Consider the following 22,618-nt stretch of genomic DNA (forward strand, 5'->3'; position numbering starts at 1 on the left):
CTTATATGGACAGAAACTTAAACGTAAGTCAGGACGATACAGTGGTGGAATATCTGTTTATTTCAAAACATATTTAAAAAATCATTTAACCGTTGTTAGTAAAGACAAACATGGTATTGTATGGATAAAGATAGACAAATCAGTTTTTCCACACAATACTGACGTTTACATTTGTCATGCTTATCGATTACCAAGTAATTCAAAATGTGCAGATGACTTTGACTTTTTTAGAGAAATTGAATCTGAAATGTTAAAATTTGATAATTTAGGATTTACATTCATTACAGGAGACCTAAATTGTAGAACATCTAATGAATATGACTTTATAATTTTTGACAAGTATTTAGACGATTTTCAACCGATGATAACCCAAGTTAATGATAATAATTTACAACGAAACAGTAAGGATACAGTCATTGATGCTGCTGGTAAAATTCTCTTACAACTATGTCAAGCAACAGGTTTTTTAATAGCAAACGGAAGATTGGGGACTGACGATAAAGTGGGCGAATACACTTTTTGCTCTAGTAGGGGAGTAAGCGTCGTTGACTATCTTCTACTAAAACACGAAGATTTTAATTTAATTCACGATTTTTGTGTTCACGACTTTAACGAGTTCTCTGATTATGCATGTTTATCGTTCAACATAAAAACGAAGATAGGTGATGTTAAAAATGTTAGGCATGAATCTAATGGAAAAGAAACGAAAACAAAACTAGTTTTTGACACTGATAAAATCCCCGTTTTTCAAAATAGACTGATCCGCGAAACTGATCTATTAAATAACCTTACCGCTTCACTGAACATACGGCCTATCGACGACGTCGTTCAGGAATTCACCGAGTTATTTATAGCTACGGTAAAACCCATATTCGGAAAGCCGATAAACTGCGCGAATTCTAGCACAGCGAAACCAAAAAAGCAAAAATGGTTCAATAAGGAATGTTATGATGAAAGAAATAATTTTAAAAGGCTGCGCAATATTTACTGCAGGGATAAAACGATAGAAAATAGAGAAAATTTAGTACTTGCGAGGTCAAAATACAATAAAACAAAAAGAAAAGTTCGCGCTACATTTAAGAAAAAAGAAGGTTTCAACATTAACAATCTCGCCAAAACTAATCCGCCCTCCTTCTGGAAATCAATTAGAAATTGTTCAACAAAAAAGGTTGATTCGGCTGATTCGCTTACAACCGACGATCTTTATAATCACTTTAGGGAAATGCTCGGTGAGCTTTTACCATCCGATAACAATCGTGAATATCAGAATATAAATATAAACGATATATTTGATAATTTATTGGACGTAGAAATATCCGAGTTAGAAATACGTTCTGCGGTAAACGCTCAAAACAACAATAAGAGTCCTGGTATAGATGAACTTACAGCAGAAATGTTTAAATCAAGTATTGATATTATAATCCCGTTTCTAAAAACGTTATACAACCGTATATTCTTTACTCACGAGTATCCAGAGTCATGGGGTAAAGGAATCATTACACCTATTTTTAAGAAAGGTGATGCAAATGACCCCAAAAATTACAGAGGTATCACATTAATTAACATACTTGGAAAAATATACTCTCAAATACTCTTGAATCGATTAAAAAACTGGTCCACACAACATGATACATTAATACCTAATCAATTTCGATTTCAAAAAGGAAAATCAATTTCTGATTGTATATTCATGTTACATTCAATTATTACAAAAGTTCTTAGCGAAAAAGAAAAATTGTATTGTGTATTTGTAGATTACCAACAATTTTTTGACCGTATTGATCATAACATGCTATGGCAAAAGCTTTTAACAGAAAATGTAAGCGGTCACTTTGTGAACGCATTAAAAGCTATGTACAACTGTGTAAAATCATGTGTACGTTATAAAAATTCACTTTCTGCATTTTTTGACTGTTCAATCGGTGTCAAACAGGGAGACCCCAGCTCTCCACTGTTAGCCATGTTTTTTATAAATGATATTATAAATAATGTTTTCCATAATAACCTCCCAGGAATTGTATGTATTGATACTCTGAAATTATTTCTTTTATTATATGCAGATGATATGGTATTGTTCGCCAAATCACCAGAAACACTAAGAATTATGTTAAAAGATGTAGAAAATTATTGCAACACATGGGGGCTGAAAATTAATGTCTCAAAAACCAAAGCTATGGTATTTGAAAGAGGAAGGGCAACAACATTTGAGTTATATATATACAATACCTTAGTCGAAACTGTAAGTTCGTTCAAATACCTTGGTATAAATTTGTTCAAAAATGGTAACTTTTACAGATCCCAAAAATTGATCGCACAACACGCATCGTTTTCATTAAGTAAATTATTTCAGATATTTGATGCAATTGATTTACCAACCCAGCAAAGAATAAAATTATTTGACTCCCTTGTTACCCCAATCCTAAATGTTTGCTCTGAGATATGGGGCTTCCATCAAGCAAAAGAAATTGAATTAATCCATACTAAATTTCTGAGATCACTTCTTGGAGTTAAAAAATCTACAAACTCATCCGCACTGTACGGAGAACTCGGTAGGATCCCTTTCCATGTATGTCGCCAAATTAATGCGCTGAAATACTGGTACAAATTGATTAATTTACATAACGATCATATCGTAAAAAAAGTGTATAACGTGCTAAAGAGAGATACGCTAAGAAACAGAATTCACGACAAAAACAATTGGGTATCAAATATTAGGGAATGCCTCGAAACAAACGGTTTTGGGGAAATTTGGAATACAGAAAATTTAGATTTAACCACTCTGGAAATTGTTAAAAGGCGAATTATAGATAGTTATCATCAAACCTGGCATTTCGACGTAAACTCATCATCTAAACTTAAAACATATTCTCTCGTTAAACAAGAACTCAAATTAGAGCCATATTTGCAAAAACTTCATGAAAAGAAATACAGATTTGCTCTTGCAAGGTTTAGAACATCCTCACACAAACTTGCTATTGAAACTGGTAGATACACTAATATGCCCCTGAATGAAAGAACCTGCAGATCCTGTAACATGAACCAAATTGAAACAGAATACCATTTTTTACTTGTTTGCCCAATGTATAAGGAGCTCAGAAGGAAATATTTTAAACCTTATTACTGTCACTGGCCTACCCTAAATAAATTCGAATTCCTTCTTAAATCAACATGCAGTAACAGCTTATATAATATTGCCAAATTTATATATAATGCCGAGAAATTAAGAATAGACGCTTAATAATTTACTCTTTATATACATTGTACTATTATAAACTCATGTCACTTTTCATTAACGACTACTATATGTGTAATGTTTTACTATTGTCTATAGTTAGCACTGGGATGCTAAATACTGGTCATGTACGTAATTCCGGCCTGTACGTAAAAAATCGGCCACCTGTGTAAAATCATTTTGATGATCTTCACGCACTTATTTTGTTTTTATTTAGAAAAAACAACATGAAAACCATCCCTACTCTCAATATGTTGCAAATGTAAGAACCATATCATTGTAAACTTTTGTGTTAAAATGTCACAAATATAGCAGGAAATATTTGGCTCGTGGGGAAAGTGATGTCATCATTAGTTGCAACAATTATATTCATATAAGAAACAAATATATTTGACAAAATTATTTAAATTTTATCTAATCAACTTTAATTAAGGTTTAACCAATTAATTGTACAAAAAATTATATTCAAAACATACAAATCAGAACCTAAATATAAATTTTTGATAATTGAATTACCTCCCTTGATAAGACTATTACTAGATTACATGTTTATATATTATATATAAGCGTTTACTAATAATCAACACTGAAGTAAACTTTTTAACCAAAATGTATTTAGCTTTTTAGCTGTGTTTGAAAAAATTGATTAAACCCATTAAAAACAAGTATTTTTTTTAAGAATTAGCAGCTTCCCAATGTTTATATTTATTAAAATAGGTAGGGGGAGTAACTGGTATAAAAATTTCGCATTTATTTTAAATTTCAAGTCAAAAATTTTAATAGTATAAACATTGATTAATACTCTGAAATTGAGGACATTTGTCTAAAGATATTGCTTTTTATTTTATGCTTTCCGGTGGTTTATAGAGAAATATCAGTGAATTAAAACTGATAATTTCACGGTTTCAAACAGTGAAAATTATCAGTGAAAATTATCGATAATTTTCATTGTTTACTGTGAAATGACGTCATTTTCTCGACGAAATGACGTCATTATCTCAGCGAAATTCTTTAGTTAAACTCTTTAACAATGTATATAAACGGTGAAAATAAGCATAAAATAAAAAGAAAATTTGTTGGATTCGGTGGAATATCGATTTTAATTCACTCGTGTTCATAAAAAATATATATTTTCACTCGTGGCTCCGCCACTCGTGAAAATATTATTTTCTATGATCACTCGTGAATTAAAATCGATAATCCACCGAATCCAACAAATATCCTCTATGTAATTTTATCTGCAGATCAAACTGAAAAGTGGCCGATTTTTTAGGTACATTTAACCTACGAAAATGGATAGTTTACATGTCATCATTTTCTGTTCATTACTAGACTTGCGACACCTTAAGGGTTTCGCGGGATGGAATGAGTGGGGAGATCATATACAATTTTCAGCTTTCCGGAAGCAAGGACCCTCTGGACGTGAAACATCAGCTTTCCAACACTATATGATTCCAGTTCCAAAGCACATATTGCATTAGTTCAATGGGAAGAACATAAAACGTCATATTTACAAATCTCTGAAAAACAAACAGTGCTAAAAAATATTTAAAGTAGTCATTTACTATTTAATTGATTATGTCCTCTGATTGTTGCATTTTTAATTTAAATATGTGTTCCTATATGCATTTATTGTTGTATTGACTTAAAAAACTAAAATGGATGCCAATTCTTAGTTTGCTGTCTAAGTCTACCCTAAAATTATACATGTTTCTTGCATAATTGAATTATCAAAAACTGCATACTTGTAAAGGCATTGTCAGAGTTATTTGGTTAAGTTAGAGACAAAGTAAAGCAAATATATTCATTTTTCTTAAAATGAATCATCCTCTGAAGCCCCCACTGGGATTCAAACCCAGATCTCTTTCCTCTGGGAAGGAAAGTATTCTATCTTGAAATACAAGGGCAAGTAAGAGGAAAATTTGCAATTTTAAACCTATAAACATATAAACTTAATTTTTCACATGAACTTAGAAACAACACAGACATCTCGGAATCTGAAACACATTACAGTTACAATTCAGGTTTTTAGTATTGTGCATTGTACATGAATGTTTAAATATTGTATTTATCCTTGGTACACAGAACTGCCTAAAGATGCGTAAAATACCAGTATTCAAATCTGAAAATATCCCATGTGTTTGTTTCACTCTGTAAGTATCCCTATTTTATTTCAATAAAGAAGTTTTTCCTTCTCCTGAAAATTTAACTAAATGTCAGTTATGCTACTTTTTCATTCAGCAAATGACATGTGTCCGTAATGTCAATTTTGAAAATTTGGTAAAAACAACATTTTTACCAAAAAGGTAGACTTAATATTATTAAACAGTTGATGTATGTCACCTTAATAAAAAAAACAAAAATGGGAAAGAAATAAAATGTTTAAAAATGTCAGTTACATGACATATAACATTAAGTAGACGATATAGCTTTGATACTTTAGGATACGAGTAGACCTTAACACAAATAGGATAAGAGTAGACCTGAACACAAAATTTACCCAAATTTTCAATTTTCTAACTATAAAAGGGGGCATTATTCTGTCAAAAAACAGAAAAAAATGGGTACGAAAAAAATGTGTGTACGAAAACAATTGGGTAAGAAAAAATTATGCCAAAAAAATATATGCTAAAATAGCTTGGGGTCTTGACCACCAAAACGGCTTGGATTTTAATTATGCTGAAATAACTCGGGGGTCATGACCACCAAACTGGCTTAGAATTAAATTATGCTGAAATAGCTCAGGATCTTGACCACCAACCTGGCTTGGATTTTTATTATGCTGAAAAAGCTTGGGATCTTTACCACCAAACTGGCTTGGATTTGAATTATGCTCATAGTTCGGGTTCTTGACCACCAAACTGGCTTGCATTTTAATTATGCTGAAATAGCTCAGGATCTTGACCATCAAACTGGCTTTGATTTTAATTATGCCGAAATAGTTCAGGATCTTCACCACCAAACTGGCTTGGATTTTAAATATGCGGAAATAGCTCGAGGTCTCGGCCATGAAACTGGCTAGGATTTTAATTATGCTAAAAAAGCTCGGGTTTTTGACCACCAAACTGGCCTTGATTTTAATAATACCGAAATAGTTCAGGATCTTGACCACTAAACTGACTTGGATTTTAAATATGCTGAAATACCTCAGGGTCTCCCCCACAAAACTGGCTAGGATTTTAATTATGCTGAAAAAGCTTGGGGTCTTGATCACCAAACTGGCCTGGATTTTAATTATAATTTATACCGATATAGTTCAGGATCTTGACCACTAAACTGACTTGGATTTTTATTATGCTGAAATAGCTCGGGGTCTCCGCAACCAAACTGGCTTGGATTTTAATTATGGTTAGAAAGCTTGGGGTCTTTACCACAAAATTGACCACCAAACTGGCTTGGATTTTAATTATACCGAAAAAGTTCAGGATCTTGACCACTAACCTGACTTGGATTTTAATTATGCTGAAATAGCTCGGGGTCTCTGCCACCAAACTGGCTTGGATTTTAATTATGGTGAGAAAGCTCGGTGCTTGACCACAAAAATGGCTTGGATTTTAATTATGCTGAAATAGCTTGGGATCTTTACCACCAAAGTGGGCGGGGCCCTGGGGTGGGTAATGTGAACATGGATGGTCGAGACACTGTGTTGTCATAAGAAATCTTAAGTATTAATTTGAAGTCAATTGGTGAAAAATGGTGCGGCAGAGGCCGACGCGTATTCCCATGCCGCATGTTTGACCCAGGGGGCGCCCCAGGGTTGGTAATGCGGCCATGCATGGTTGAGATTGACCGTAACTATTGTCTTAAGAGATTTCGAGTGCTTGACAGGTTAATGTAAGCCATCATGGAGACGGGTGGTTAATGTGGGTTGGTGGTAATTTAAAAGATGAAGTTTCAAAAATAATTATAAAAATAAAACTGGGGGGGGGGATTCTGGGGTGGGGCATGGGGGATAGTTTGGGTGCAGTGCATTGTGGTATGTCAGGTAAGTGTTGTTTTGTCAAAGTATGAATCAAATGTGCTCATAAATAAAGAAGTTATGGCAATTTAAGCAAAATGTTCAATTATCTAAGTATAAAAGGGGCAATAATTCTGTCAAATGCTTGATACAGTTTTCTGCTCTTGTTTATAGATTGGGATCATGTTGGTAAAGAAGTATGCAAAATATGAAAGCAATATGGCAAAGGACATAGAAAATATTTGAGGTGGTATGCAAACTTTAACATAGATTTATCAATAATATGCATATTCTAAGTATAAAAGGTTAATAATTCTGTCAAAATGCTTGATTCAGTTGTCTGCTCTTGTTTATAGATTGGGATCATGTTGGTAATGAAGTATGCAAAATATGAAAACAATAAGTCAAAGGACATAGAAAATATTTAAGGTGGTATGCAAACTTTAACATAGATTTATCAATAATATGCATATTCTAAGTATAAAAGGGGCAATAATTCTGTCAAAATGCTTGATACAGTTGTCTGCTCTTGTTTATAGATAAGGGTCATGTTGGTAAAGAAGTACATGTATGCAAAGTATAAAAGTAATTTGTAAAAGGACAAAGAAAATATATGGGGTAGTACACAAACTTTAACATGTGCACGCTAACGGTAACGCCGACGTGATCAGGATAGCTCCATTATATATATTTCATATATATTAGTCAAGCTAAAAATAAGTGAAAATCTCTGACCTGTCTCCACCCCATCCCCTTTAACTTTTGACCCAGGGGTCAGATCAAAATTCCATATAGTGCAGGGTCGCACATAATGCTCATAGCTACCATGTGTTTAAGTTTCAAGGTTCTAGTGCTAATGGTGTAGGAGATAGTGGCTAGGACAGACGGACAGACTGATGGTGGAGATAACCACAATGAACCTGTTAACAGCCAACTAACGCTGCCAACAAAGCACAAGCTTTACGTGTCAGGATGCGGCACTATCTATACAAACTGCATAAGGAATTACAAGACGCTTAGGGTTTGAGGGACACCAAACCTGATTATGAGTCTTCCACACCTTAAGCATCTTAATAACCCTTTGCATGCTGGGAAATTTGTCGTCTGCTAAAATGTCGTCTGCTGAATTTCTAAAATTAGCATTTTCTTCAAAAAATTTTCAAAGAATACTATCAGAATAGCAAACAGTTTGGATCCTGATGAGACGCCACGTTCTGTGGCGTCTCATCTGGATCCAAACTGTTTTCAAAGGCCTTTAAAATTCGGTTCCCGCACTGAAAGGGTTAAATATACTTATTTGCTTGTGTACATGTACCTGATAATAAATTATTATTATTACCTGTTTTGGCATCAACAAGCTTTATCAATTGGCCCTCAAATTTTGCACATAAACGCTACACGATCAACCAATATGCCTTTTCATTTCAAGTCGGAAAGCAATTTAGCCCTTATTCGGCCATTATAGGGTGGAGCAGGGCTTTTTTTCCTTCTTTGCGAGTGGCCCTGGAAGGACATTTCACAATTTTGATAGGGACAATTCACAAACCTAACAGGGCCGTGAATTTTACAAAATTGGCCGTTTTTCACAATTTCAACAATTTCACGGCTCAGTTTTTCACAATTTTAAGAAGTTCGCGACTCAATTTTTCACAATTTTGAATAGTTCGCGACTCAATTTTTCACAATTTTGAAAAGTTCACGAATCATTTTTTCACAATTTTGAAAAGTTCACGACTCATTTTTTCACAAAGTGAGGGTGCCAGGGCCGCTTCACAAAGTCAGGAAAAAAAGCCCTGGGGTGGAGGATCTATTTAAAATACAACTATTCCAGATACAAAAATATGAATTCATTTATTTAATGCACTTATTTTCTTCTCTTTTGCTACGAAATGACCATAAACCAGCTTTCCCAGTCATATTTTGCACTAGCAGATGATATTTCTTTTTTTACATATGAAAGGTAAAAAGAAATTCAAGCAGCATTTTATAATATAAATTTTAAAATGCACTCAATCATGCACTTCCAAACAAAATTATTGTAATTCTGTTATTTATAATCATATTAATAATGCCTCATTTTTCTCAAGTTTATGGTTTACTATCTTTTTTTCCCAATTTTATGGTTTATCTTGATTATTTTCTGAATTCAAAAGGCACTGGCTTAAAAAAACTGTCTATGCATGTAACTGTATATTGAAATCTCTTTATGAGTGATTATAAATGCATGATAAAATTCTAACATGTTATGTAATAGATAAATCTATATTGTTTGTATTTTTTCGTAAACATTATTAGCCACCGTTGTTGTCAAACATATATTTTTGTTTTATTAATGACGTTGTTTCACAGATTACTGTAACAGAGCTACAGATAAGGTGGGCATTTGTGCAAATACCCAATGTAAAATTGCCGATTACGCATAGAAAAATAAAACCATGCGTTCCGAAACCCCATTGAAATTGCCGATTACGCATATCATATTTTTCCTTTGCATAACGAGTAAATTTGTCCCGGAAATACCCTGGTCCGAAATACCCGGATTCTTTCCGCTTTGTTCAAGGGCTTTCAGTATAACCTTCAGTACAATAATATGTACGGAAAAAAGTGTCTTTGTGACTACGTGTTATTGTTGTGAAAATGTCGAAATCGTGAGGCCTTAAAAATGGAAACATCGTATCCTAGGCACAAAGAAACTCAATTTTAAGATATTTAACCGCAGGCAACACAAAATCAGAAGCGGAAAATATAGTGAAACTAATTCTTGACGATATTATGTCGGAGGCAATTGCTGTCAGTGCTTACATTGTAAGAAAACTGGTGGAAAAAATCGTTGAACTTTTTTTTTGAATCAAGACTGTATATTATGGATACATCTACATAATTACACAAAATCTCTGAAACTAATCAATTAAGAGTGGAACTACAACCAGCTTATTCAGATAAGCAGGTGAGAATTTAAGACAATGAACATACCCAATTTTAAAACAAAGGTACCCAATTGTCAATTAAAGTACCCGTTGTGGGTACCGACTTTTTTGTACCCAATTGAATATGAAAATACCCAATTGAACTCAAAAGTAGTGGGTATTAACCCAATTACTCAGAAAAGTTATCTGGAGCTCTGCTGTAACGTACAATCTTTATACGGAATGAAGGAGTTTTTATTTACAAGTACACTTTTTGTATTTTTTTGATAGTCTACTTAATTTTTGTTTTACTGTTAAATAAAATAACGCCGCACGCGTCAGACTAATGTCGTTAAAATCTAGAGTTTAAATGAAATTATGTCACACGATATACGTATAAAAATATTTAACTGCATGTCCGACTTGTCGTCATTAAATTCAAGTCGTCATTAAATTCAAGATTTAAAATGAAAATACGTCACAAGATATATGTACTTCATACCATACGAGTTTTTTAGGATATTTTCAGATCTGAATACTGGTATTTTACGTGTTAAACTTTAACTGTAATGTATCGCAGATTCAGAGATGTATGTTTTGTTGTAAAGGTCATTTAACCCAACATATCTCAGACACAAAGAGTGTCCAAATTTGTGCAAACAATTAAATTAAAACTAAGACATTTATCGATTGTCATTACCTGCTGTATAATTTATTTGTGTACTGACATATATTCAATTGTGGTGAAATCAACCGGGATCACCTTGGTGAGAATCTGGTGGAAAAATCACTGCACTAACCTGAGACATCAGTCTGTCATGATTGATTGCTCAGTTGTACATATTTTTCTAATTCTGGCTACCATAACTTTAAATGTCGCTTTTTATGATTTTTGACTGGCGCGACTTTATAGTTATGGACCAACCCCATTAGGAAAGTCAACCAGAAAATGCCGAAAAGTCGACAGTTAAAAAAGACCGGTCCAAAACAGCTTTTAAATGCAGTTATTGGCCCATATCAATCACTTGATTGGAAAGATTGACATTTAACTGATACATTCTTTCACAAAATACTATCTTAAACATTTAAAATTTATCTATTCTGCTCTTACATATCGAGAAAAACAGCGATGTGACAGACTTTCTTGAAATGCGAATCTCCCGAGATTTCACGGTCATATGATGGTATTTCTACTTTTAGTAACATACCGTGTGCTCAAGTGTTTTCAAATTCAGAATGACATTTCCCGGTATTTTAGAATATTCTGGCTTGTTTTGTGAACAAATTGTAGTGTAAATACAAACTCAAAGTAAATATTTAAAACTACCCGATTCACACTGAAATCATTTTTATAATCCACCAGACTTGTTGTTAATCACAAATAATAGATTTCAGAAAACGAAAGTAATGTTTACAATTTCAGCAAAAAATGTCAAGGTCGTTCGAAAGTATCCAAATTAAAACTAGTCTTGGACAAAGCGACAATGGCGTCAAAATTGTGAATTTCAGACTGATGAGAGTTATTTTCATCTATTGTAAGATGCATTTGAAACATTTGAACCTTAAAATATTCCTCGGTGCAGTAATTTATATTCATTCACCAATATATGTAGAAATGTATCCAAGAAAATGAGTATTCTTTGATTTATAGCATGACATAAATATGTTACGACTCTGGTTGACTTTTGATACGGGGTTGGCTTCATCATACAGGTATGTCAATACTATATCAGTGTCCAACAAATTTCTTATTGCATGTTATAGATATTACATGTATGTGCACATGTATGTGTACTTAAATTCGGACAGCACGTTAAGTTGGAAACGTAAATAAAGCGTTTAGATGATCAATACGACTGACTCGTATGGTGTTAATCAATGCAATTGCTCTTTTTAACAACAAATACCGAGTTTCAAGAAATCAAGAGTATTAAATCATTTATTTACTTGTGTCCGACTTTAAGTTCTGTCCGAATTTACGTATTGCATCCGTATGTTACGACACTAGTGTGCAGTCAGTATACAATACAATAATTGTTTCAATAATGAAGGAACTGATACAGTGTAACGGTAACGATACAGCGTGTTTACATTATATTTTATTAAGAGGAAATGTCAATGCCAAATAATTCGCGAGATACCCCGGTACTTTAGTTGAAATTCACAACGAAACTTTTAATGGAAACTAAATGATCTCAATGATGTACCCGCTACGAAATTTTTATTTACAAATAAATACACCCATGCCAATTTGTGCGCGCTTTTTATCTGGACCAGGGGCCTATACGTTTGTATAGGTCCCTGTCTGGACAAAGAAATTCATTTATTAAATGTAGAACTTTGTAACCTAAAATAGCTGTACACAACGTGTGCAAACCGTCGCAGGTGATTTACGCAAGTTGCAATTGAACGGTCCTGATTGGGAGCTTATTTCATCATATCTTTAAATAGAATCATATGCCGAAATTCAATTGACACTTTAGAAAATTTCAAACGTTTGTGTTTATGACTCTCATCGTCTATATTACCCTCCCATAATTTGGTTTAAAAAAAATTAAATTGGGCATATATGGGATTATTGATTAACAGTCGATCAATCCAATTATTAATTGACAATGCAAACTAATTAGCATGTGTTAACCGCGTTGTTATTAATATTCATTTTCGTTATCGTTACCGTTTTGAAGAATCCGCTATTGTTTTGATTTATTTAATGTTCGGCATCCTTGGATATTTAACGACATCAAAAACGTAGTCGCTCTTACTCATTGTTGCGGTTAACAAAGAATTCCAAACTGCGAAATGATGTTGCATCATGTGCGCCAACTATCCAACCGGCTCTCATTATATTATTAGCAGACGACAAATGTTGATTCTGATTGAATGATTAAAATGCACTCTTACTGTTTACGACATTACCGCAAGTGATCGGTGATTGATAAGATAATTGATTGCACTTTGTTATCGGATTATAAACAAGACACGGTGTAGAAACACATGGTCAGCGTGTTTATTCTACGTATGTCTGTCAATAAAACGGGCTACCGCTCTTATAGATTTATAGTAGCCCGGCGGGCGTCAGCTGAAACATTTCAGTAGCCCGATGAAAAAATTCTGTAGCCCCCGGGCTCCGGGCAATGGATTTGTCGGACACTGCTATATAAATTGTACACTGAAGTTTCTTTAGCTAATATTTTTCTTATGTTGACCGACCATTGACATTGCTGGGGTTTGTTGAGATAAATACTTATTATCATCAGGGGCAGGAAGACATTATAGACATTAAACAGCGTATCATTACGTAGACAACAGTTGCACAACTGTATGCGTAAAAGGTAAATCAGTATATTAATAATTATGTTGACAACTAGCTTACGTAGCAACGTCCGAAAATATGAAATATCCGACATCTATTTCAATATTTAAAATTCAAGATATAATGACTACTGAACTGTTTTACTTTAAGGAAAAAACAGTAAAAGTATGTTTTTTATGAAAATGAAACACAACAAACAATATACTTATCATGATAACGGCTAAACGACTTATTATCCCAATATAACACTGTCATTGAATCGCACATTTCAATTAAAAATTATTCCCCTTGAATGTTAATGCATATTGATATAACGAATTCATCAAACGTTATCAAACATGAGTAATTTGCATTGCATCGGATTCCCACAATATTATGTGGATGTAAATCGGATCCGGTTGTTGTTTATGTGTCAAGCTCATTTTGCCAGTGAGATACTTAAATTTCTTGCGTAGTAAAATCGGCTAGATTGAACTTTACCGGTACGCAGTTGTTTACCACTATCAAATCTACTGTAAAGTACACAAAGATACTTACATAATTCTGCCGTATCTGTCTGAATAAACATCCGCTGCACAAAATATAGACATTTGTATTAATGATTATTAAACACAATCATATTTTTCTGTGTTTATTGAATTAATGACACTGAGTTTCTTTGTCGCGTTACAAGATGGCGGATGTCTAACGCTGTTTGTGAAGTGACGTCACAATGTTTATTTGAGCGCGTGCCCGTTCCCACAAAAAAAGTTTAAACACAAAATACTCGAAAACTTGATTTTTCCCAGGTATAACGCCTACGCCAACAGGTAGATCGCATTCTGGTCCATATACATGTCAAATTTCAGCAAACGTGTTCGGCCAGTTTTTAAGGCGCTCAAATCGCAGTGATTTGCACCAACTTAACGAAACTTAGCCCCCTTTATCATTCGTTCGATTGAACGTCATCAATGATGACGTCCAATATCAATGATGACGTCCAATACATCACTCATTCCATAAGTAACATTCATCGATCTAATTCTATTTTAATTTTCATGCCAGGTGAGTTTTGAACCCAGGATTATATATGTGAAGTTTAGTTTCAACCAGTTGCCTTACACTAAAGATTTTTCTTAAATAGTCCAAAAGTGGCCGGAATTACGTACATGACCAGTACTCTGTTGTATGTTCTGTTGACTGTGTACTTCTCCATGTCGATATTATTTGTTGTGCTTTGACATTGTATAATGTTTATGCAATAAATTTTGGACTTGGACTTGGACTAATTTCCTCAATTTCAGAGTATTAATCAATGTTTATACTATTAAAATTTTTGACTTGAAATTTAAAATAAATGCGAAATTATTATACCAGTTACTCCCCCTACCTATTTTAATAAATATAAACAATGGGAAACTGCTAATTCATTAAAAAATATTTGTTTTGAATGTGTTTAATACATTTTTTGAAACATAGCTTAAAAAGTAAACACATTTTGTTTGAAAAGTTGACTTCAGTGTTGATTGTTAGTAAACGCTTATATATAATATTAAAACATGTAATCTAGCAATATTCTTATAAAGGGAGGTAATTCAAATATTAAAGATTTATATTTAGGTTCTGATTCGTATGTTTTGAATATAAGTTTTTGTACAATTAATTGGTAAAACTTTAATTAAAGTTTATTAGATAAAATAAAAATAATTTTATCAAATATATTTGTTTCTTATATGAATATAATTGTTGCAACTAATGATGACATCACTTTCCCCATGAGCCAAATATGTCCTGCTATATTTGTGACATTTTAACACAAAAGTTTACAGTGACATGGTTCTTACATTTGCAAAATATTGAGAGTGGGGATGGTTTTCATGTTGATTTTTCTAAATAAAAACAAAATATGTGCGATAAGATCATGAAAATGATTTTACACAGGTGGCCGATTTTTAACGTATAGGCCGGAATTACGTACATAACCAGTATATATAGATTGATTGAATATATGACTTCAATTGCTAGAACTTTTGCACCAAATATTGATGGAAATGGATGTTTGACATTTAGTGTAAAAAAAACTAATTTTTTCAATATTTACCAAATTTATTTTGAAGAACACAAGTAGTTTTTAGTTTGACTTTTTGAAGAAAAGGCAATCTATTTTACTCACCAAGCATTGGCGTCAATATTGGCGTGTGAATAAGTTTTATGTTTTTCAGTAAACTGGTTTCTCAGAAATTGCTTGAGTGATTTCATATAAATTAAAATAATGTCTTTCTCTTAATTAATTCCCCCACAGGCAATTATGTCGGGAAACTCTAGATTGAAATTTGTTGAAAATAAGGGGCCATTTTTATGTCCCCAAGTCTAAACTGGGGGACAGGTTAAATTTAAGAAACGTATATGCCCCATATTATAATTACCCATACCCCCCAAGGTCAAGTTCATTGTAAATAAAAATACCGTAGGTTTCCACGTATAGCGTGCTCCTGTGTATAGCACGCAGGCTGTTTTTTTAAATGCAAAAATGGAGAAAAAAATATTTAAAGACAATAAAACCACCAAATCGGACCGAAAATGGCTGCCATTTTAGTATTGAACAATCCAATAATCCGGGGCATTGGAAAGCTTAATTAAGCATTCAAAATAGGAAGCGTCATTATGATTAGGAGCATGGGTTAATGTCTCAAATGTCAATTAGCGTCTTAACAAGTCGTGGCACATATTACTCAATAACATTTGCCAATTACAAAGTGCAAAATGACCCTCTTTCACACCTACCGTTACCCGCAAAAAAGACCTCGTTCGCACCAACCCTTGCCTGCTCTCTGGAATGTCGACAACAATCCCCATCGGAATTCATCAATAAAGAAGTGTAAAAACACAAAGAAATGTCCGCAAGTTTATTCAAACAAATTTATTTTTGACCAAAACTATTTCTACCGCATTCATATCTACCAGTAGCGACTTCTTGTTGTTTTGACAATGGCTCCTCAGTCTGTACGATTATAGGGTGGTAGTTTTCTGGAAAAAAACATGGCGGCCATTTTGATTATTTACGATTACACAAATTATTTTTTACCAATTTAGCAGCCAGGATAGCGTTGTTTCAATGTATAGCGTGCACCAGCTTTTTAATGTGAATTTTGGAGGTAAAACACTGCGTGCTATACGTGGAAACCTACGTTAAATAACTTATATCCATACCTCTTAAGTCAAGGTTAATGCAAGGTTAATGTCACTGCTTTTAAATATAGAAAACTGGATTCTGCTAAGTAAAGAAAAACAAGTAAAATTATTGTCATGTATTTTTTAACATAGATGGTTTGCATCAAAACTGCACTTGTAATTTCAGAAGAGGTCAAGGTCACTGTTAGTAAATATATGTCAAGGGTATTGGCTCAACTGCTCAATATCAGGCAGAGCTTTAGTATAGAAAATTTGCACATCAATATCTTACATCTAAATCTAAATATCATGTGTTGGGATGTGTGAGGCCAAAGACCATGTGTATTGTTAGTTGTTATTAGCTCATCTATTTTTTGAAAAAAAAAAAGCTATGGTCATCACCTTGGCGTCGGCGTCGGGTTAAGTTTTGCGTTTAGGTCCACTTTCTAATTAAGTATCAATGCTTTTGCATTCAAACTTGGTACAATTGCTTACTATCATGAGGGGACTAGGCAGGCAAAGTAAGATAATTCTGGCTTGCATTTTGACAGAATTATGTGCCCTTTTTATACTTAGAAAATTGAAAATTTCCGTTAAGTTTTGTGTTTAGGTCCATTTTATTCCTTAAGTATCAAGGCTATTGTTTTCATACTTGCAACACTTACTAACTATCATAAGGGGACTGTGCAGGCAAAGTTATGTAACTCTTACTGGCATTTTGACAGAATTATGTGCCCTTTTTTTTTACTTAGAAAATTGAAAATTTGGTTAAGTTTTGTGTTTAGGTCCACTTTTTTCCTAAAGTATCAAAGCCATTGCTTTCATACTTGCAACACTTACTAACTATCCTAAGGGGACTGTGCAGGCAAAGTTACGTAACTCTGACTGGCATTTTGACAGAATTATGTGCCCTTTTTAAACTTAGAAAATTGAAAATTTTGTTAAGTTTTGTGTAAAGGTCCACTTTTTTCCTAAAGTATCAAAGCCATTGCTTTCATACTTGCAACACATACTAACTATCATAAGGGGACTGTGCAGGCAAAGTTATGTAACTCTGACTGGCATTTTGACAGAATTATGTTCCCTTTTTTTTTTTACTTAGAAAATTGAAAATTTGGTTAAGTTTTGTGTTTAGGTCCACTTTTTTCCTAAAGTATCAAAGCCATTGCTTTCATACTTGCAACACTTACTAACTATCCTAAGGGGACTGTGCAGGCAAAGTTACGTAACTCTGACTGGCATTTTGACAGAATTATGTGCCCTTTTTAAACTTAGAAAATCGAAAATTTTGTTAAGTTTTGTGTAAAGGTCCACTTTTTTCCTAAAGTATCAAAGCCATTGCTTTCATACTTGCAACACATACTAACTATCGTAAGGGGACTATGCAGGCAAAGTAATGTAACTCTGGCATTTTGACGGAATTATGGGCCCTTTATACTTGAAAATTTGGTAAAGTTTTGTGTTTTGGTCCACTTTACTCCTAAAGTATCATAGATATTGCTTTCATACTTGGAACACTCGCAAACTATCATAAGAGGACAGTTAAGGACAAGTTGCATAACTCTGGTTGTTATTTTTACAGAATTATAGCCCTTTTTTGACTTAGTAACTTTGAATATATGGTTACATTTTGTGTTTAGATCCACTTTACTTTTAAAGTATCAAGGCTATTGCTTTTAAATTTAAAATACTTTCATGCTATCGTGAGGGTACTGTACCTGGCAAGTTGAATTTTACCTTGACCTTTGAATGACCTTGACTCCCAAGGTCAAATTATTAAATTTTGCCAAAATTGCTATAACTTCTTTATTTATGATTAGATTCGATTGATTCTTTAACAAAACAACTCTTACCTGACATACCACAATTGACTCCGTCCACGTTCGAATAGATTTTGAGTGGTGGAAGTTCAAGGTCAAGGTCATCCTTCAAGGTAATTTTTTTTTTAATTCAAAGCGTCTTTCTCATGAAGCTGCACGTTTTGAGTGGTGGAAGTTCAAGGTCATCCTTCAAGGTCAAGGTCTTCCTTCAAGGTCAAAGGTCAAAAAACAAATAAAAAATTTCAAAGCGGCATTATCATGAAGCTGCACATTTTTAGTGGTGCAAGTTCAAGGTCAAGGTCATTTTTCAAGGTCAAGGTCATCCTTCAAGGTCAAAGGTCAAAAAAATAATCAAAGCAGCGTTATCATGAAGCTGCACATTTTGAGTGGTGTAGGTTCAAGGTCAAGGTCATCCTTCAAGGTCAAGGTCATCCTTCAAGGTCAAAGCTCAAAAAAAATAATCAAAGCAGCGTTATCATGAAGCTGCACATTTTGAGTGGTGGAAGTTCAAGGTCAAGGTCATTCTTGAAGGTCAAAGGTCAAAATTAAAAAAAAAATCAAAGCGGCCTTCTCATAAAGCTGCACATTTTGAGTGGTGGAAGTTCAAGGTCAAGATCATCCTTCAAGGTCAAAGGTAAAAAATAACAAACAATTTTTTTTTAAGCGGCGCAATAGGGGGCATTGTGTTTCTGACAAACACATCACTTTTTTTTTTCAAACATGGTTTAAAAACACAAATATTTATTTTTATTATTTTATTTTTGAAATACTGTCCAATTATCCCACCCAAGAATCCCCCCCCCCCCCCCCAAAAAAAAAATTCATTTTTTTTTGCATTTTTTTTGCATTTTTGGAAGAAAATGTAATAAATGACCACACCCCCACACTAAACACCCCTCTCCACTCCACCCTTTGTGATTGAAATTGAGATAGGTCCCTACACCTTTAAAATGAGCGGTCTGCACCTGCAAGGCGGTGCTCTTGTTGAATAATTGTTTGTACTCAATGGCTTGAAAACAAATAGAGCTTTTGTAATGAAACTTTATACAGAGATTCTTATTTCCATGGTTTTCACTTGGGTGTGGTGGGAATCTTCATATCTGAAGAATGATTGAATTAATGGGATGCAAGCTTACATACATTGTACAGTTCATTTATGTTTGCATTTCTGGCTCATTGGGTTAAAGTGAACAGTCTACGTCACTGTAAGTTAATATAGATAACAGCTTCCAATCAAAATCAAGGTTTTTGAATATCACAGGACATTTTGCAAATTAGAAAAGATTTTAAAAACTTGATGGCTAACATAATTTGACTACGGTAAAAACAGTTTGGTTTAGGAAAAAAAGCCAAAATAAAGCAAAAATAGTTGAGAACACTGTCTTCAGACAGCTCTTGTTTAATATTATAGTGACCGGCTTGAGACAGCCAAGAAATTCTTGGAATTCAATGAACTTGGCGTGAAAATTCACCTTCCAAATGGAACCATCATTCAACACGAGCTGTCTCGTACCGTGCAAGTTAATGATGGCAACTGGCACTATATCACACTGAACTTCAACATGGTCTCCAAGGCTATGAGGCTGTACCTGGACACTGTTTACCATCAGCCTGAGAAGACGGTAGACATTTCCAGTCTCAAGGTCAACAACAACGGTTTCAGGTAAAAACTTGCAAAAGCTTAAAATATTAAAGAGGGTTTTTTGTTTCTGAGCAATGTTGCAGTGTTTCTTTCAGTGTCCTCTTGTGTTTAGACACAATATTAGCAATTATTTTTGGTCATGTCATATCCTGTTTTATTCAAGAGTAGATTTGTGTTTGTGTTTTAAAGAATCATTTAGATTTCTAATGTATTGGTCAGTCATTCAGCATTCGTTTGTCCTGATATTAAAAAAACAAAATCACTGTTCGAGGAATCATGATGTGTTATTAATAAGTATGTAATTTTTATGCCCCAGGATAAATAGATCGGGGGTATATTGTTTTTGGCCTGTCTTTCTTTCTTTCTGTCTGTCATTCTGTCACAAAACTTTACTGTACAGTAAAGTTTTGCAATAATTTTTGTAATATTGAACATAGCAATTTGATATTTGGCATGCATGTGTATCTCATGGAGCTGCACATTTTGAGTGGTGAAAGGTCAAGGTCATCCTTCAAGGTCAAAGGTAAAAAAAATAAGTCCCAAAACTTAACTGTACAGTAAAGTTTTGCAATAACTTTTTAAATATTGAACATAGCAATTTAATATTTGGCATGCATGTGTATCTCATGGAGCTGCACATTTTTAGTGGTGAAAGGTCAAGGTCATACTTCAAGGTTAAAGGTCAACGAAAAAAAGCGGCGCATTAGGGGGCATTGTGTTTCTGACAAACACAACTCTTGCTTGATTTCTAAAATTGTTTTAAGAAAACAATAATTGATTCTTTCATTTTTAAGTTTATTCTATAACTTTTAAACTCTGCTTTTGTAATTCTTGTTTATTGACTTTTTGAGTATTATTTGTTTATTAATGAATTATACAATTAAAATGAAGGTGATTAATCTTCTTTTTTATCAAATAGAAAAAAGTTACACTCAACTGGCATACCATCAGTATAATACATTGAATTGCCTATATGTACAAATACATATTCTGTTTCTTACTCCCCAGAATGTGGGTTGTGTTAGGCTGTGAGTTTGACAATGAAGATCACATCTGCATCGGTGGAGCTGACAGTTTCCGTGGATACGTGAGCCAGATCAACATTTACAAACGGGAACTCACATTTGCAAGTTCGAGTGGCGTCGCCGGAGAAATTTCGTACAACTTTGCGGTCCCTCGTAACATTTTTGAAGATAATGCCCAGCTAACCAATGTTATTTTGGTCTGGAACGAGTATAAATTTGATAGCGGTGTCAGCAGGATAATTCCCTCAGAAGCAAAGGGAGATAGGTGCTCTGTCCCTAACAGGTCGCCTCCTTGCGGATACTTCTCAGGTTAATTAATTCTCAATTTTATATTCAAAGGTTATTTCAAGTTTTTTTGTGTAAAGTGATTTTGAATTGCACTTGATGATATGTGCTATTTTTTTTATATACAAAATATGCATACCTATTCATTTGGTGTTGTCCTCAGAAGGTGTTTTTGTGTTGTCTTTGTTTATAGAGAATACAAAGTTTAATGTTGAATTCAGATAATCTTATTTAGTGAGGCTTACAAAAGCTTAACCACAGCCTGGGCGTGTGGTCCAGAATGTTATGCTGAGCAAATAAATGTACATGTGTTTGACACTTACCTGGTTTCCTATAAATTTCTTTTTTGTGTCTTCCTTTCAAAAGAAAATGAAAGAAAAGGGTTGAAAACAAACTCACACATCAAATTAAGTCACTATACTGAGATGTTTGCTGTATTAAAAACGCACACCAAAATTTATTAGATAGGATGTTAATTCGTAACTGATAGAACAATAATGGAATAAAACAATCATTGATATTTTAAGAACGAGAAGCTTTGTCTATCGTGAAAGCGTACCTATTCCCAATTCATTTTTTATGCCCCTGGATCAAAAGATCAGGGGTATATTGTTTTTGGCCTGTCTGTCTGTCAGTCAGTCATTGTATGTGTGTGTCACAAAACGTTAACCAAGGTTAAAGTTTTGCAGTAACTTTTGCAATATTGAAGATAGCAACTTGATATTAGGCATGCAAGTGTATCTCATGGAGCTGCACATTTTGAGTGGTGAAAGGTCAAGGTCAAAGGTAAAAGAAAAGCTGCGCATTAGGGGGCATTGTTTTTCTGACAAACACATCTCTTGTTTATATTTTCAATTCCAACCTCACTCTCTATTGCAGCAATGTCACGCCCAAGTGCTCAAAACTGTCCGAAAGATTTCACAGTGTACGCTGAGGATCGAATCAAGACTGTTACGTGGGTCGATCCCACCTTTGACAACCTTGGAGTGGCAGGAAAGGTGCACCAGGGCAATGACAACTTAAAAGGTTGATAGCTAATTACTAACTAGAAAACATTGTTCACAATCTACTCTTCTGTTTTATACTGGTTCATGGTCTGTATGTCTACCACATATGTAAAAGCAACCAACTTTGTTGACTTGAGTTGTCGATTTGTAGCAATGTTGTCAGAATTTTGCGATATTTTTCCTAATGCCCAGCTAGCTCTGAGATTTTCTTTCTTGTTAACATTAAAAAAAAGATAATATTTGTTTAACAAATATGTTCATATTCAATATCCGGGTC

General features: G+C 33.8%; 1 protein-coding gene across 1 annotated transcript in view; it reads left to right on the forward strand.

Moving 5' to 3' along the window:
* The window catches only part of LOC127870053 (sushi, von Willebrand factor type A, EGF and pentraxin domain-containing protein 1-like), a 40,997-nt gene that overhangs the window by 5,737 nt on the left and 12,642 nt on the right, over positions 1–22,618 (forward strand). The window contains exons 6-8 of the mRNA XM_052412713.1: positions 19,794–20,045; positions 21,033–21,358; positions 22,214–22,360. Of these exons, the coding sequence (XP_052268673.1) occupies positions 19,794–20,045; positions 21,033–21,358; positions 22,214–22,360 (725 nt within the window). The remainder of the gene's footprint in view (positions 1–19,793; positions 20,046–21,032; positions 21,359–22,213; positions 22,361–22,618) is intronic.

Source organism: Dreissena polymorpha, chromosome 2, assembly GCF_020536995.1.
Source record: "Dreissena polymorpha isolate Duluth1 chromosome 2, UMN_Dpol_1.0, whole genome shotgun sequence".
Taxonomy (NCBI): Eukaryota; Metazoa; Mollusca; class Bivalvia; order Myida; family Dreissenidae; genus Dreissena; species Dreissena polymorpha.